General features: G+C 42.1%; 1 protein-coding gene across 1 annotated transcript in view; it reads left to right on the top strand.

Moving 5' to 3' along the window:
- The window catches only part of MAP3K5 (mitogen-activated protein kinase kinase kinase 5), a 199,501-nt gene that overhangs the window by 174,027 nt on the left and 12,815 nt on the right, over positions 1 to 12,659 (top strand). Inside the window, exons 25-26 of the mRNA XM_029943234.1 lie at positions 3,302 to 3,487; positions 6,855 to 6,960. Of these exons, the coding sequence (XP_029799094.1) occupies positions 3,302 to 3,487; positions 6,855 to 6,960 (292 nt within the window). The remainder of the gene's footprint in view (positions 1 to 3,301; positions 3,488 to 6,854; positions 6,961 to 12,659) is intronic.

Raw genomic sequence — 12,659 nt, 5'->3', positions numbered from 1 at the left:
GTGGCCACTAGTGCACGACGCCTGTTTGGAGACAGAAACATGGGGACTGTGGGGATTGCCTAAAGCTCATGATCAACCCCAAAGGATGTGCCCCTCCAGTGCAGAAAGTGCCTGCTACTTCGGGGGTTTGAAGCTCCATCGGGCAGGACTGCCATGATCATTGTCAGGGTCCCAGCTCTCAGCGCCGAGCCTGGCAAGGACTTCACTTCCGTGACTGCGCTGAAAGCTTACATTTCGCAGTTGGTTAATCCCATTTAATTGTCCGTGACTTCCTGGTTCTTTAAGCACACTTGAATGTTTTCTATAAAAGAAGAAAGAAAACAAATGTTAAAAGCACCCATCAGGGTGCATGGGTGGCTCGTCAGTTAAGCCTCGGAGTTCGACTCAGGTCATGATCTCACATTTGTCAGTTCGAGCCCCATGTTGGACTCTGTGCTGACAGCTCAGAGCCTGAAGCCTGCTTCAGATTCTGTGTCTCCCTCTCTCTCTGCCCCTCCCCCTCTCATGCTCTGTCTCTGTATCAAAAATAAATAAAACATTAAAAAAAAAAAAGCAACCAGCAGAGGGCATGTGCTGGCACATGGAGGGACTGGTGAGGACCAGAACTGTGGTGGTCACACGCTGAATCCCCTGTCATCCAGTGGTGGCCAGGGTCCTTCTGACTGTATTGCTGTGACGTCACATGGTGGCCTAGTGTGGGGCAGATCCCAGTCCAGGCTCTCTGCTGGCTCTTCCAGATGATCGGGGCAGGAGAATGCAGTTATTAGGAGCCTGGGCTCAGCCTCCACTTGCCTCTGCTTGAATGACTTAACTTCTGTGTGATTTAACTTCTCTGAGGCCGAATTCCCTAATCTATACAACAGAAGAAATGCTAGCCTCTACCTCATGGAGTTTCTATAAGGAATAACTAAGATCATGAGCAACCGAGATAATAATAGGGGGTGTTTCACACACGTTAACTATTATTATTGCTGCCGTGACCATGATCAAGCAGGCTAATCATCGTTGTCTAATCCCTTTCAGCTTTTTCTACAACCAGATGGAAGTTAATTCTTTTCATTGTGTTAAATATCTCTAGATACATCTTTACATGTAAGCCTGCCCTTTTGTATGTAACAAGACCAGAAATGGAGATGTTGGTTAGATCCCCAGACCAGCTCACAAAGCCCTTTCAATCTGTAACACCCTTCTGAAATCTGCTCATCATTTCTGAGGAAGTTTGAAGGATAGAGACTAGAGAGCACTTTGCAGAAGAATCTGGAAGGTACTTAGTGCTAGGAAAGGCGCACCTGTCGGTGCCACCATCTGCCCTCTCAGGCTCCCCCCGCTCCCCGAGATGCTCATCTGTGTCATAGGCACGCTGATGAGTGTGCGTGAACACAGGAGTTCACAGAAATAACGATTATGTAAGTGGATGAAATACCCTAGACAGAAAACATTTCCCAGAGTTGACAGCATTCCTCTGTAGGACAGTGGCACACACATCCACAAGACCAGAAGCAGCATGTTTTTCTGTTGTGGAAACAAAGCTAATGTCAGAAAAATGTTTGCTGTTTCATCTGCTGGCAAACATGTAACTGACTTGTCACCAAGATAAGCTTCCAGTTTCTGAATAACTCACATTTTTCTTCTTGAACATATTTTCATGTTATTATGATATTGCCTGTGAATTTTTACTTTGGGTGTAATTTAGTTGGTGGTGAGAAAAGAAACAAAGTTTATAATTGTTCCCAGTCTGGTTTTAATTCCCTTAATGACAGCTTTCAAGCTTTTCAATATAATCTTTCCTCATGAAAACATAAACAGGAGAGGGAGCTCCCCAAATGAAAATATACTGAGAGAAAGATCTTGTGGAACATTTCTCTTATTTTAATGGAATCCCAGAAACTGTAGTTTTCACAGCCCAACTGAGGAATTTAATTTTAATGATGTAGTAACAAAATATGCAATAGAAGATAGAAAATGAGCATAATAAGTATATTGTTTCTTGAAGTAAATGAGCATAAATAACACCCTACTATCTTTTCTTTAAGGAAGCAATGTTACTTGTACAAAGTAGAAAAATTCAACTTGACAAAAGGAAGTTGTTTAAATAGTGTACTATATTTTTAATATGCAAAATTGTCCATCGGTTTGTTCTTAACAGCTAGTGGCCTCATTGGTAGGTAAGGAATTGTTTTAAGGATGGAGTTTGAAGTGAGGCCCCCCTTAAAAAATTTTTTAATGTTTATTTTTGAAAGAAAGACAGAGTGAGAGCAGGGAAGGGGCAGAGAGGAGGGAGACATAGCAGGCTACGTGCTGTCAGCTCAGAGTCTGACATGGGATTCGAACTCCGGAGCTGCAGGATCATGACCTGAGCCAAAATCAAGACACTTAACTGACTGAGCAACCCAGGCACCCCTGAAGTGAGCCTCTTGTTGTTGAAAGGAACTGACATACTTTGAAGGCAGTTGAGGTTTTGGGGGCATGTTGTAGGTTGCCTCACGGACCAGTGAAAGAGGGGGACATCTTCGGGAATTCTAACAATGGTGCCGAGCCCAGGCTCAGAGAGACAGTGTGTGATTCTGAGGGCCTTCACATGCCCGGAGTTTGTGTGTCCTTTTCTTGGGTTTGGCTGCTGTTGGCCCTCCTGGTGTGATATTTCTATTTCTGTGAATTCCCTTCTCCTCTACATATAAATTGTCATTTTCAACACCATTGCTTGTGCTTCCTTCCTTATAACTAGATGTTCTCTTGCTGCTATTTTTGAGAGAGAGAGAGAACCATCTGGGGAGGTGCAAGAGGGTGGCGGGAGACAGAGGATCCCAAGCAGGCTGACAGCAGAGAGCCTGATGTGGGGCTCGAACTCATAAACCATGAGATCATGACATGAGCCGAAATCAAGAGTCAGATGCTTAACCAACTGAGCCACCCAGGTGCCTCTCTTGCTGCTATTTTATGACTTATTTCTCTGGGCTGACTTTGAACTTAAGATCCTATGGCTCATTGTCTGATCTCTCTTTAGTCCTCCATTAAAATTTCTGACAGCAAGAATTTTATTGCCTCAGTCTGTCCCTGTTTGGGCAGAGCTCCGCACATCTGACTAAATCATGGCTATTGGCCAATGTGTGGGGTTGGTACCCTTCCTCCCAAAGTCTGCTTATTTTTTGGGTGGTTGGTGGGGGTGGGGTGGGCCATAGAGTTGAAGTATGGTCTTTTCCCTTAGCTGGGGACACTTTGAACCCAACAAGGCCTGTCAGTATGGCAGGCTCATGACTAATGTGTTCCGCACAGACAAACTGACAGGTTAATTTACTCACAGGGGCCTGAAGAACCTAAACTAAAATGGGAACACATCACAACCCTCATTGCAAGTCTGAGAGAATTCGTGAGATCCACTGACCGAAAAATCATAGCCACCACCCTGTCCAAGCTGAAGCTAGAACTTGACTTTGACAGCCACGGCATTAGTCAAGTCCAGGTGGTACTCTTCAGTTTTCAGGATGCCGTGAGTATGACATTTTGCTGGTGTTTTCCCACAAAATCTCAACTAAAATTAGCAAAATAAGATAAAACATAAGTTCTGTTATCTTTTCTTTCTTTAATAACTTTGAGGGATGTCTCTTTTTCAATGATTAAGTGTAAGATAGTTGCCTGTGAGCTTCTAAATAGCAGATTTGTTGTTTTATGTGTTTGTAGCTCCCCAAGTTAGATATACATGATATCCAACATCGTGGGAAATAGCAAAACTAACAAACATCTCCCGCGCTGAACTCTGTGCTTATGAAATCATGTAGCCGGTCACTATTTTTTTTTTTTTTACTTCAGCCACAGACCCTGTAGGGGTACACTGTCTAAGTCTGTACCAGAACTGCCATCTAGTGGTCGTGGAGAAAAATGCAACGGCACAGACAGGAATGATCACCAAGTAAAACCAATTCCTTTTTTTTCTTTTACTTTTTCTCTGGTTTCCATACACAACACTTTAAACATGTTTGTTTAATACATATAAGTTCATCACTGAATGAAAATTAATCCTCATGATCTAATGAGAGATTGCTGAAGTCTCTGGCCTCTCACATGGAGTTGCTATGCAACACCAGCTAGAAGCCTTTCAAAACCCTGATTCAAAACGTTACATGCTATTCCTGAATAAGACTTACTGGTGGAACTCTGGACCAAGAAAGCCTGAAGCCACTCCTAGAAGGTCTTCACTGGGGGAGGGAGACTGACAGTGCCTCTGGTATTTAAATTCCCCAAATTAAAAAAAAAATTCCCCAAATTAACTCCCTCCTAATAGGTTTATTTCTCCTGCATAAATGCCTTGAAAATTGTATTTGGTGCATCAAATGATCCCTCATTTAAAACCGAATTGTACTCCTTCAGTGGCCACTGGAGTTCTCCGAAAGTCTGTGTAAGCCGCTTGGTCCTTGTGCTGTACTGCGTGGACGGGAACAGCACTCCTGACTTGATTGAGATCCTGGGTAATGAAGGCAACGGCAAAGCCCATCACTAATAATTAAATGCTAAAGGCACACTTCGCTGCAACTAGGGAAACCTAATCATCTGCAAACAGAATGAAAGAATTCAGTGATTTTGCACTTGCCACACATTTGGCATCCAGCCTAGAGGCTGGAAAACTGGTTGGCCAGTAGAATTCAGGTTGAGAGTGGACTTGTTGTAATCATGGGCCTCAGGCCCGGGTCTCTCTCTCTCTCTCTCTCACACACACATACACACACACATACACACACACACACACACACACCCCTGCTCTTGCTCAATCCCTGTGCAAGATGGGAATGAACCCAGATAATGTACCTGTTTGATGAAGAGCTATGAGAAGCGGATCATCCACTGTTCTAGAGGATCCCTCGTCCATCTGCCGTGCGGGACCCTTGAGGAAATGTTCCAGTTTACTAAATGCTGTACTCTGCATTAGTCATAGAAGCAGACAAATCCTTTAAGAAATGAAGGTACCAGAACAAACCCATTCTGAAAGGATTTCCTAGAACAAGTGCAAACCTAGCAATGGTTCACTTCCTTGGAGGAGCAACTACTCTGAGGACTTCCTCCGACCGATTCCCTTCGAGACTGGATTGTTGTTGTTTTTTTTTAAGAGAGAGAAGAGAGAACATGAGTGGGGGGAGGAGAAGAAGAGGGGAAAGAGAGAATTCCAAGCAGACTCCACTCTCAGTGTAAAGCCTGACATGGGGCTTGATCCCTCGACACTGGGATCATGAGTCAAAATCAAGAGTCAGATGCTCAACAGACTGAGCCACCCGGGTGCCCCTAAACCAGGGGATTTTGATGATGGACCAAGGGGCAAGAATCAGCAACTGGACCCCAGCTTTTGGTGGGGGCTTGCAGCTGGGTCACCATCTCCCTAGCCCCTTCCAAAATCTCTGGTCAGAGCTCTGTTGGGAAAATAGCCTCTTCTCTTAGAGAGTCATGTTGACCATCAATTAGTGGAGTTAACTCAAATTTTAGATAAGCCTCTTTTAGCTTTATGATAATGGGTTTTTTTATTTTATTTATTTGTTTATTTTTAGGTTTTTTTTTTTTTGAGAGAGAGAGAGAGAGAGGGCACACAGTGAGGGAGGGGCAAAGGGAGAGGTAGGGATAGAATCCCAGGCAGGCTCCACACTCAGCCCAGTGCGAGGCTCGACCCCTTGACCCTGAGATCATGACCTGTGCTGAAATTGAGAGTCAAATGCCCAACTGATTGAGCCACCCAGGTGCCCCAATAATTATTTTTTTAAGTTTTTATTTTATTTATTTATTTTGAGACAGAGAAAAAAAAAGTGTGAATTGGGGAGGGGCAGAGAGAGGAGAAAGCGAGTTTCCCTAAGCAGGCTCTGCACAGGCAGCTGGGAACCTGACACAGGGCTCAAATGCAGGGCTAAAACGTGGGGCTCGAACTCACAAACTCTACAACCGTGACCTGAGCCAAAATCAGACGCTCAACCAACTGAGCCACCTAGGGGCCCCTGCTAATTAGGTTATTTTTTAAAAGATAATGCATATAGCTCCTACATACGATGGGATATTATTTACTCTTCAAAAGGAAGGAAGTTCTGACACATTACAGTCAGGTAATAACCCCCTTCACAAAAATACCATAGGGTTCCACTTATAGGAGAGATAGAGGGAGTAGTCAAATTCATAGAGATGGGCAGGAGAATGGTGGGCAGAGTCTGGGAAAAGGCAGTGGGAGCCACTGTTTAATGGGTGTAGAGCTTCATTTTTGTCAGATGAAATGAGTTCTGGAGATGGATGTGAATGTGAGTGTGCTTAATGCCACTGAACTATATGTTTAACAATGGTTAAGGTGAGAAATTTTCTGGTATGTATATTTGACCACAATTTTTAAAAAGAAAGTAATGCATATCTATTTCAGTGTCTATTTCAATGTGTGAGGTATTACTAGTCACTAAAAAAAGATACCCTTATGACACAGACTTTCAGTGTGAACAGCCTTTCTGGAATATTCTAGCAGCTTCCTCCTCAGAGTCACAACACTGAAAATCAGCGTTTATTTTTATTCAAAGCCCCTTGGATTCTTTTTTCCTCCTTCACCACCTCTGTCATCCAATCTGCAGTCATCATAATAAATGGAAGTTGCATGTTCTGAGTCTCCAAAGAAACTATATTTCATTTAACCAGACTGCCTTTGATTTGCTTACATGCGGATCACCAGACTTTAATTTGAAGTGGCAATTTTTTTATTGTTTTCCAGTGACATAAAGGAATTACAGTTCAAGGTGAAGAAACCTTGTAGTTTTGTTGATAGAATGTCACCCAGTTGCTTGTGTCAGCTAGGTTATTTGCAACTGAAAATTAAAGTAGACTAAATGTCACCCTCTTTCTCCAAGGTCAATAAAGTTCTTCGGAATCATAACATCAAGCCACACTGGATGTTTGCCTTGGACAGTATCATCCGAAAGGCGGTGCAGACGGCCATTACCATTCTGGTGCCAGGTCAGAAACATGTAATTACTTTGCAAATATTTAGTGTTTGATATTTTAGATTGCTGTTTACCTGTCATTTATGGTGTCTTCCTTACTGCCTCTCAGACCAAGTTAGCCTTTTTTTTCCCCAATCTTTTTGAAGCCCAAATCAATCTTTAGTGCATAGAGTCTAAGTGATGTCCACCAGGCCAGACGCTCTCTACAGCTGAGGAAGGCTGCTTCCTTGTTTGTAAAGAGCGTATTTAGATATGGGGAGAAAGAGGAAATTATGCAGGTGACCAAACGCATATAATATATGGATATTTGTGTCCACAAAACACACTCTTGTGTCATCCTTTACTGGTGGTTCCCAAACCTGCCAGTGTGTGTTGAGTGATGTCCGGAGCTCTTTAAAATTATGGCTTTTTAGACCCCATCTCAGACTGAGTGAGTAAGAATCTGCTGGTGAAAAGCCCAGAAATCTGATTTTAATCCAGCTCCCAGGTCATTTTGACACACAGCCAGGTTTGGAATCACTGGTCTAGACAGATCCCAGCTCTGCAGGGAGATACAAAGTGGGTAGTGTTGATGAAACAGGGTTTTATGGAGTGAGAGACACATTCATACTCTAAAGCAGACTTCCAAAGTACTTTGATAGTGTACTCACTAATAATAAATTTTAAGCAAAGTATTTCCATACTATGTGTATGTGTGGGTGTGTGTGTGTGTGTGTGTAGAGTGAGAAGTGATGAGTAGATAGGTAAATAGATAAACAGATTTAGATACATAAATTAGAAGTATGTTATACTAATTTGTACATGTATTATAAAACAGTCTAGGGGCATCTGGGTGGCTTAGTTGGATGAGCATCTGACTCTTGATTTTGGCTGAGATCATGATCCTAGGGTCGTGAGATTGAGCCCTGTGTCGTGCTCTGCGCTGGGATGGGGCCTCTTTGGGATTCTCTCTGTTTCTTCCTCTGCCTCTCTCCCCCTTTCATGCTCTCTCTCTAAAATAAAAAACAATAACAAAAAAACCAAATCATTCTAAAATAGAAACTTAAAAATATAAAATAGATATGAAATATCTTACAATTTAGGTTATTTACAAATGGTACCACAAACTTTCAAGTCATCATTAATCCTTCTCCATTGTGGAATTTCCTCTCTTCTCTCAGAATGCCTTGTTTGATTTGTGAGTGAGGGCACCTGTGTTAATCTTTATTTTAAACCTTTGTAAAGATTAAATAAAGATTAGGGTAGAAAATTTGCATAACTTAGAAAAAAATTCTACAAAGGCACTAAAACACGTAAGGAGCAGTGGGATGTGAACCTGGGGAATGCAATGCTAATTGTAAACCTAATGTACTGCTCTAAGGAAGCTAACATGTTCTTATATTTAGATGATTTATCGTTGGGATAGGCTTGGAGGTGAGGAATGTACTCTAGAGAGGTTATACAGTCAAAAGATATGAGGGGTGAGGGGGAACAGGTGTGTATTAGTGAAAGGAAAAGGTATGGGGTGCCTGGGTGACTCAGTCAGTTGAGCATCCGACTTCAGCTCAGGTCATGATCTTGCAGTCACTGAGGTGGAGTCCCATGTGGGGCTCTGTGCCGACAGCTCAGAGCCTGGAGCCTGCTTCAGATTCTGTGTCTTTCTCTCTCTCTGCCCCTCCCCTGCTGGTACTCTGTCTCTCTCAAAAATAAATAAACATGAGGTACCTAGGTGGCACAGTCAGTTGAGCGTCTGACTTCAGCTCAGGTCATGATCTCATGGTTCATGGGTTCGAGCCCCGCATTGGGCTCTTTGCTCACTGCTAGCTCAGAGCCTGGAGCCTGCTTCGGATTCTGTGTCTCCCTCTCTCTCTATCCCTCCCCTGTTCATGCTCTGTCTCTCTCTGTCTCTCAAAAGTAAATAAATGTAAAATATAAAAATAAGTAAATAAACATGAAAAATTTTTTAAAAAGAAAAAGAAATAGGTACAGGCGTAAGTTAAACGTGGTAGTAACCTAAATGAGCAAAGGAGAGAGATATTATACTTTGGTATATTTCACATATAACTTATCTGTTTAATCTAATTTTTTACAACTTCCCATTAAAAATGGATTACCTAAATGCAATGGATGATATCCTGAAATAGAAAAAAAAATCAGTGAAAAATTTGTGTCTGAATAAAGTCTGCAGTTTAGTTAATAGAACTGTGCCAATGTTAATTTCTTAGTTTTGATGAACATACCGTAGTTACGTAAGATGTATTGGGGGAATTGGGTGGAAGGTGTATGGGAATTCTCTGTCTTTCCTTTGCAATGTTCCTGTGAATCTAAAATTCCAAAATAGAAAGTTTAAAACTCATGCTGATCCTCACACCGCAGCTGAAACACTGGTAGTTTAGGGAGAGTGCAGAGAGTCACATCTCCTTCTGCTCAAGTGGGTGTCCAGCTCTCACCAACCCATGAGTGGAGCGTTCTCTATGAAGAGGGTTTGCCAAGGAAAGCTGTTTGCCCTTCCACGGTGAAATCGGTTTCACTGAGGCTAATAGGAGCCTCGAATGAAAACCAAAATTATTGTTTACAAGCATTTTTTAAAAAGTGGAATTTTTCAAGTTTATTTATTTTGAGAGAGAGAGTGCCAGTGAGTGAGTAGGGGAGGGGCAGAGAGAGAGGGAGAAAAAGAGAATCCCAAGCAGGCTCTGTGCTGTCAGGGGCTGATCTCACGAACTGTGAGATCATGACCTGAGCTGAAATCAAGAGCCGGATGCTTAATTGACAGAGTCACCAAAAAAGTAGAAAATTTAGAGGAGAATGACTGGAGAAATCATTGTTTATATTCCTCCCAGGTTAGGGAGAGACCATATGCATTTGTATACCAATATATAAACGATGAAATATGTGAACAGGAGAAATTGATTTCAACCATTTGAGAGTTCCATCAAATTTCTGAATGTCCTTAAGGATTTTGTTATATAATTGAGATTCAAAGAAACTTCCTTAAAAATGCCCGTCTTCATATTCCCCTGATAAAAATTCCTTCAAGGTGACAAAACACTCACAAATAAAATGTGTGACATATTTAAATGTGTGACATCATTCGTACATACATTCCTGGGTCTGTCCACCGAGAGGACCCAAATCTTAGGATCCAAACACAATTTTCCAATAAAAGGAATCCGTGCTCCTTAGAGAGATAGTTGATTCCAGGCATGGAGTAAGGAAAAGACAGATGAGCCTGGAATATGTTGGTGATGCCAAAAAGTAAGGAAGTCCCAAAAAGGATGGAGGCTTTTTGAAAGGACACCATGGACCACAACCGTGTGAAGGAGTCTGAGCCAGAACTATTTGAACCATAAAATAAAATAGTGATCACGTTAGAACTATTTGAACCATAAAATAAAATGGTGATAACATTGGGTTATTGCAGATAGAATAAGTATCTGTAAGTCTACACTGATATAAATAATTGAATGAACAAATAAATGGAGGAAAAGAGCCAGCTCTTCGTTACAGAATTCCAGTTAATAAATGTAGAAGGTAGGAGAAAACCACCATAGGCAAACAGCACAGTAATAATTATTGCAGGCAAGATGCATCAGTGGCTGCCAAGCTGAGTAGGTGAAGGAGTAATGAGAAACAGGGTATTTGAATGGTTGCACAGCATCTGCCCACAAGATTATTTACTAATCTTATTATTACTAAGATTATTTACTGATAAATTAAAACTGTGTATTTCTGGGGTGCCTGGGTGGCCCAGTTGGTTGAGCATCCGACTTCAGCTGAGGTCATGATCTCAGGGATTGTGGGTTTGAGCCCCCCATTGGGCTCTATGCTGACAGCTCAGAGCCTGGAGCCTGCTTCAGATTCTGTCCATCTCTCCCTCTGCCCCTCCCCTGCTCTCTCTCTCTCTCAAATATAAATAAGCACTAAAAAATAAAAAAAAAAAGAAATAGCTAGGTATCATCTCATGCTGGAGGAGACTAAGGAGACAGGGTAACTAAATGCAGCGTGGGAGTCTGGTTCAGGAAAAGGATAGTGGTGGTAAAACTGGTGAAATTCAGATAAGGTCTGTAGATTACTTCGTGGGGTCGTATCAATGTCCATTTCCTGGTTTGGATCCTCATGCCACTGTTCTGTAAGATGTCAAGTTTAGGGCAAGCCGCTGATGGATAAAAGGAAACTCTGTACCATTTCTGCAACTTTTTTGTTATTCCAAAATTATTTCAAAATAAGAAATACAAAATAAGTTTTCAGTCTTCTTTCTCCCTCCAAAAAGAGCACGCAGAACAGACAGTACAGTGCAAGCTCCTTAAGAATCTTTTTCTCAGGCTATTTTCTCACTTGTCCTTAAGAATCAGCTGTTAGATGATTGGCAACATGGAGTATCTCTTGTTATAGTCTGGCTGTGGGTGACCAGATGGAGAGGTGCTGAGCATAGAGACCGTGTTGGCAGTGCTACGAGAGAACTGATAATGTAGGCTTACTAACCACAATACCAAAAGTATTTTAAAACTGCTAAAGCACTTGATATTATTACCAGTGAAGCCGAACAACTCACGTGCCCTGTGTCCACATTAATGTAACATGACCAGCATTCTGTACCCTATCAGCTTACACTGCACTGACATGGATTGTGATCTTGTTAGCAGAAACACCCCGTGTTAACGAAGCTTGGCTGGTTATTTTTCTCTGGGGAAAGAACCAATTGGGGGGCTGGCTGACGGTAGGAAAGTGGGAATAGTATTGTTGTTGGATTCCATCTTGCTGCACCGGAAACGTGCACCAGCTCTGGTTTCCCACACACGGGCTTAAGTGCTACCCATTCGTTACAGGCCCCCCTCACCCCCCTCCTTTCTCCTGACACTTGCCTCTCTCCTGACCATCCATTCTGCCTTCCACTCTTCTCAGCAGGCTCTGACCACTGGTTGAACTTCCTTCTCTCAAACACCTCTGCCCCTTTCTCCACCAAGCGGAGGCTTTCCCCTCCTCCAGAGTCTGGCTTAGGCTCGTCTGCTTCCCTGAATCAATGATTAAACCACCCCTGCATCTTGTTATTGCAGATGTACTTTGTTAACTTCTTTAGCATTCTTAATACATGTACGTGTGAATGGTGTAGGTTGCTGGGTCTGTAACAGATCATCTAAGATATGTTACCTGCATTGATTTGTGCTTATAATTTCATGTTATCTTTGTACCTGCTCTATGGCTCTTCCATATTCATTCTAGGTCTTCTTTAGGTTGCTACTTCTTTGAGGACAAGGACCAGATGCTCTAACTCAGTTGCATATTTTATGGTGTGTAATTTGATGATGTGTACTCAGAGCCACCACAAAAGTCCAAAATAACAAAGTATTGCATTTGCTTACAGTTTTCTACTTTTTTCAATTTATTTGAGAGAATTTTTCAGTCTTTTATACATATATAAAATAGTAATTCATGATAAAGTATATAGACTTGGGGCTATATAAGGAGATGTTTAAAAAATTTTTTTTACATTTATTTATTTTTGAGAGACCGAGTGAGATAGGGCCTGAGTGAACTAGGGGCATAAAGAGAGGGAGACACAGAATCTGAAGCAGGCTCCAGGCTCTGAGCTGTCAGCACAGAGACTGATGCAGGGCTCGAACCCCTGAACCGTGAGATCACGACCTGACCTTAAGTAGGACGCTTAACCGACTGAGCCACCCAGGCACCCCAGGAGATGTTTAAATATAATAATAAATAGCAAAATTATTCCTC

Source organism: Suricata suricatta, chromosome 7, assembly GCF_006229205.1.
Source record: "Suricata suricatta isolate VVHF042 chromosome 7, meerkat_22Aug2017_6uvM2_HiC, whole genome shotgun sequence".
Lineage (NCBI taxonomy): Eukaryota > Metazoa > Chordata > Mammalia > Carnivora > Herpestidae > Suricata > Suricata suricatta.
Note: the sequence above shows the minus strand (reverse complement) of the source record. Positions and strands in the feature narration are given on the sequence as shown.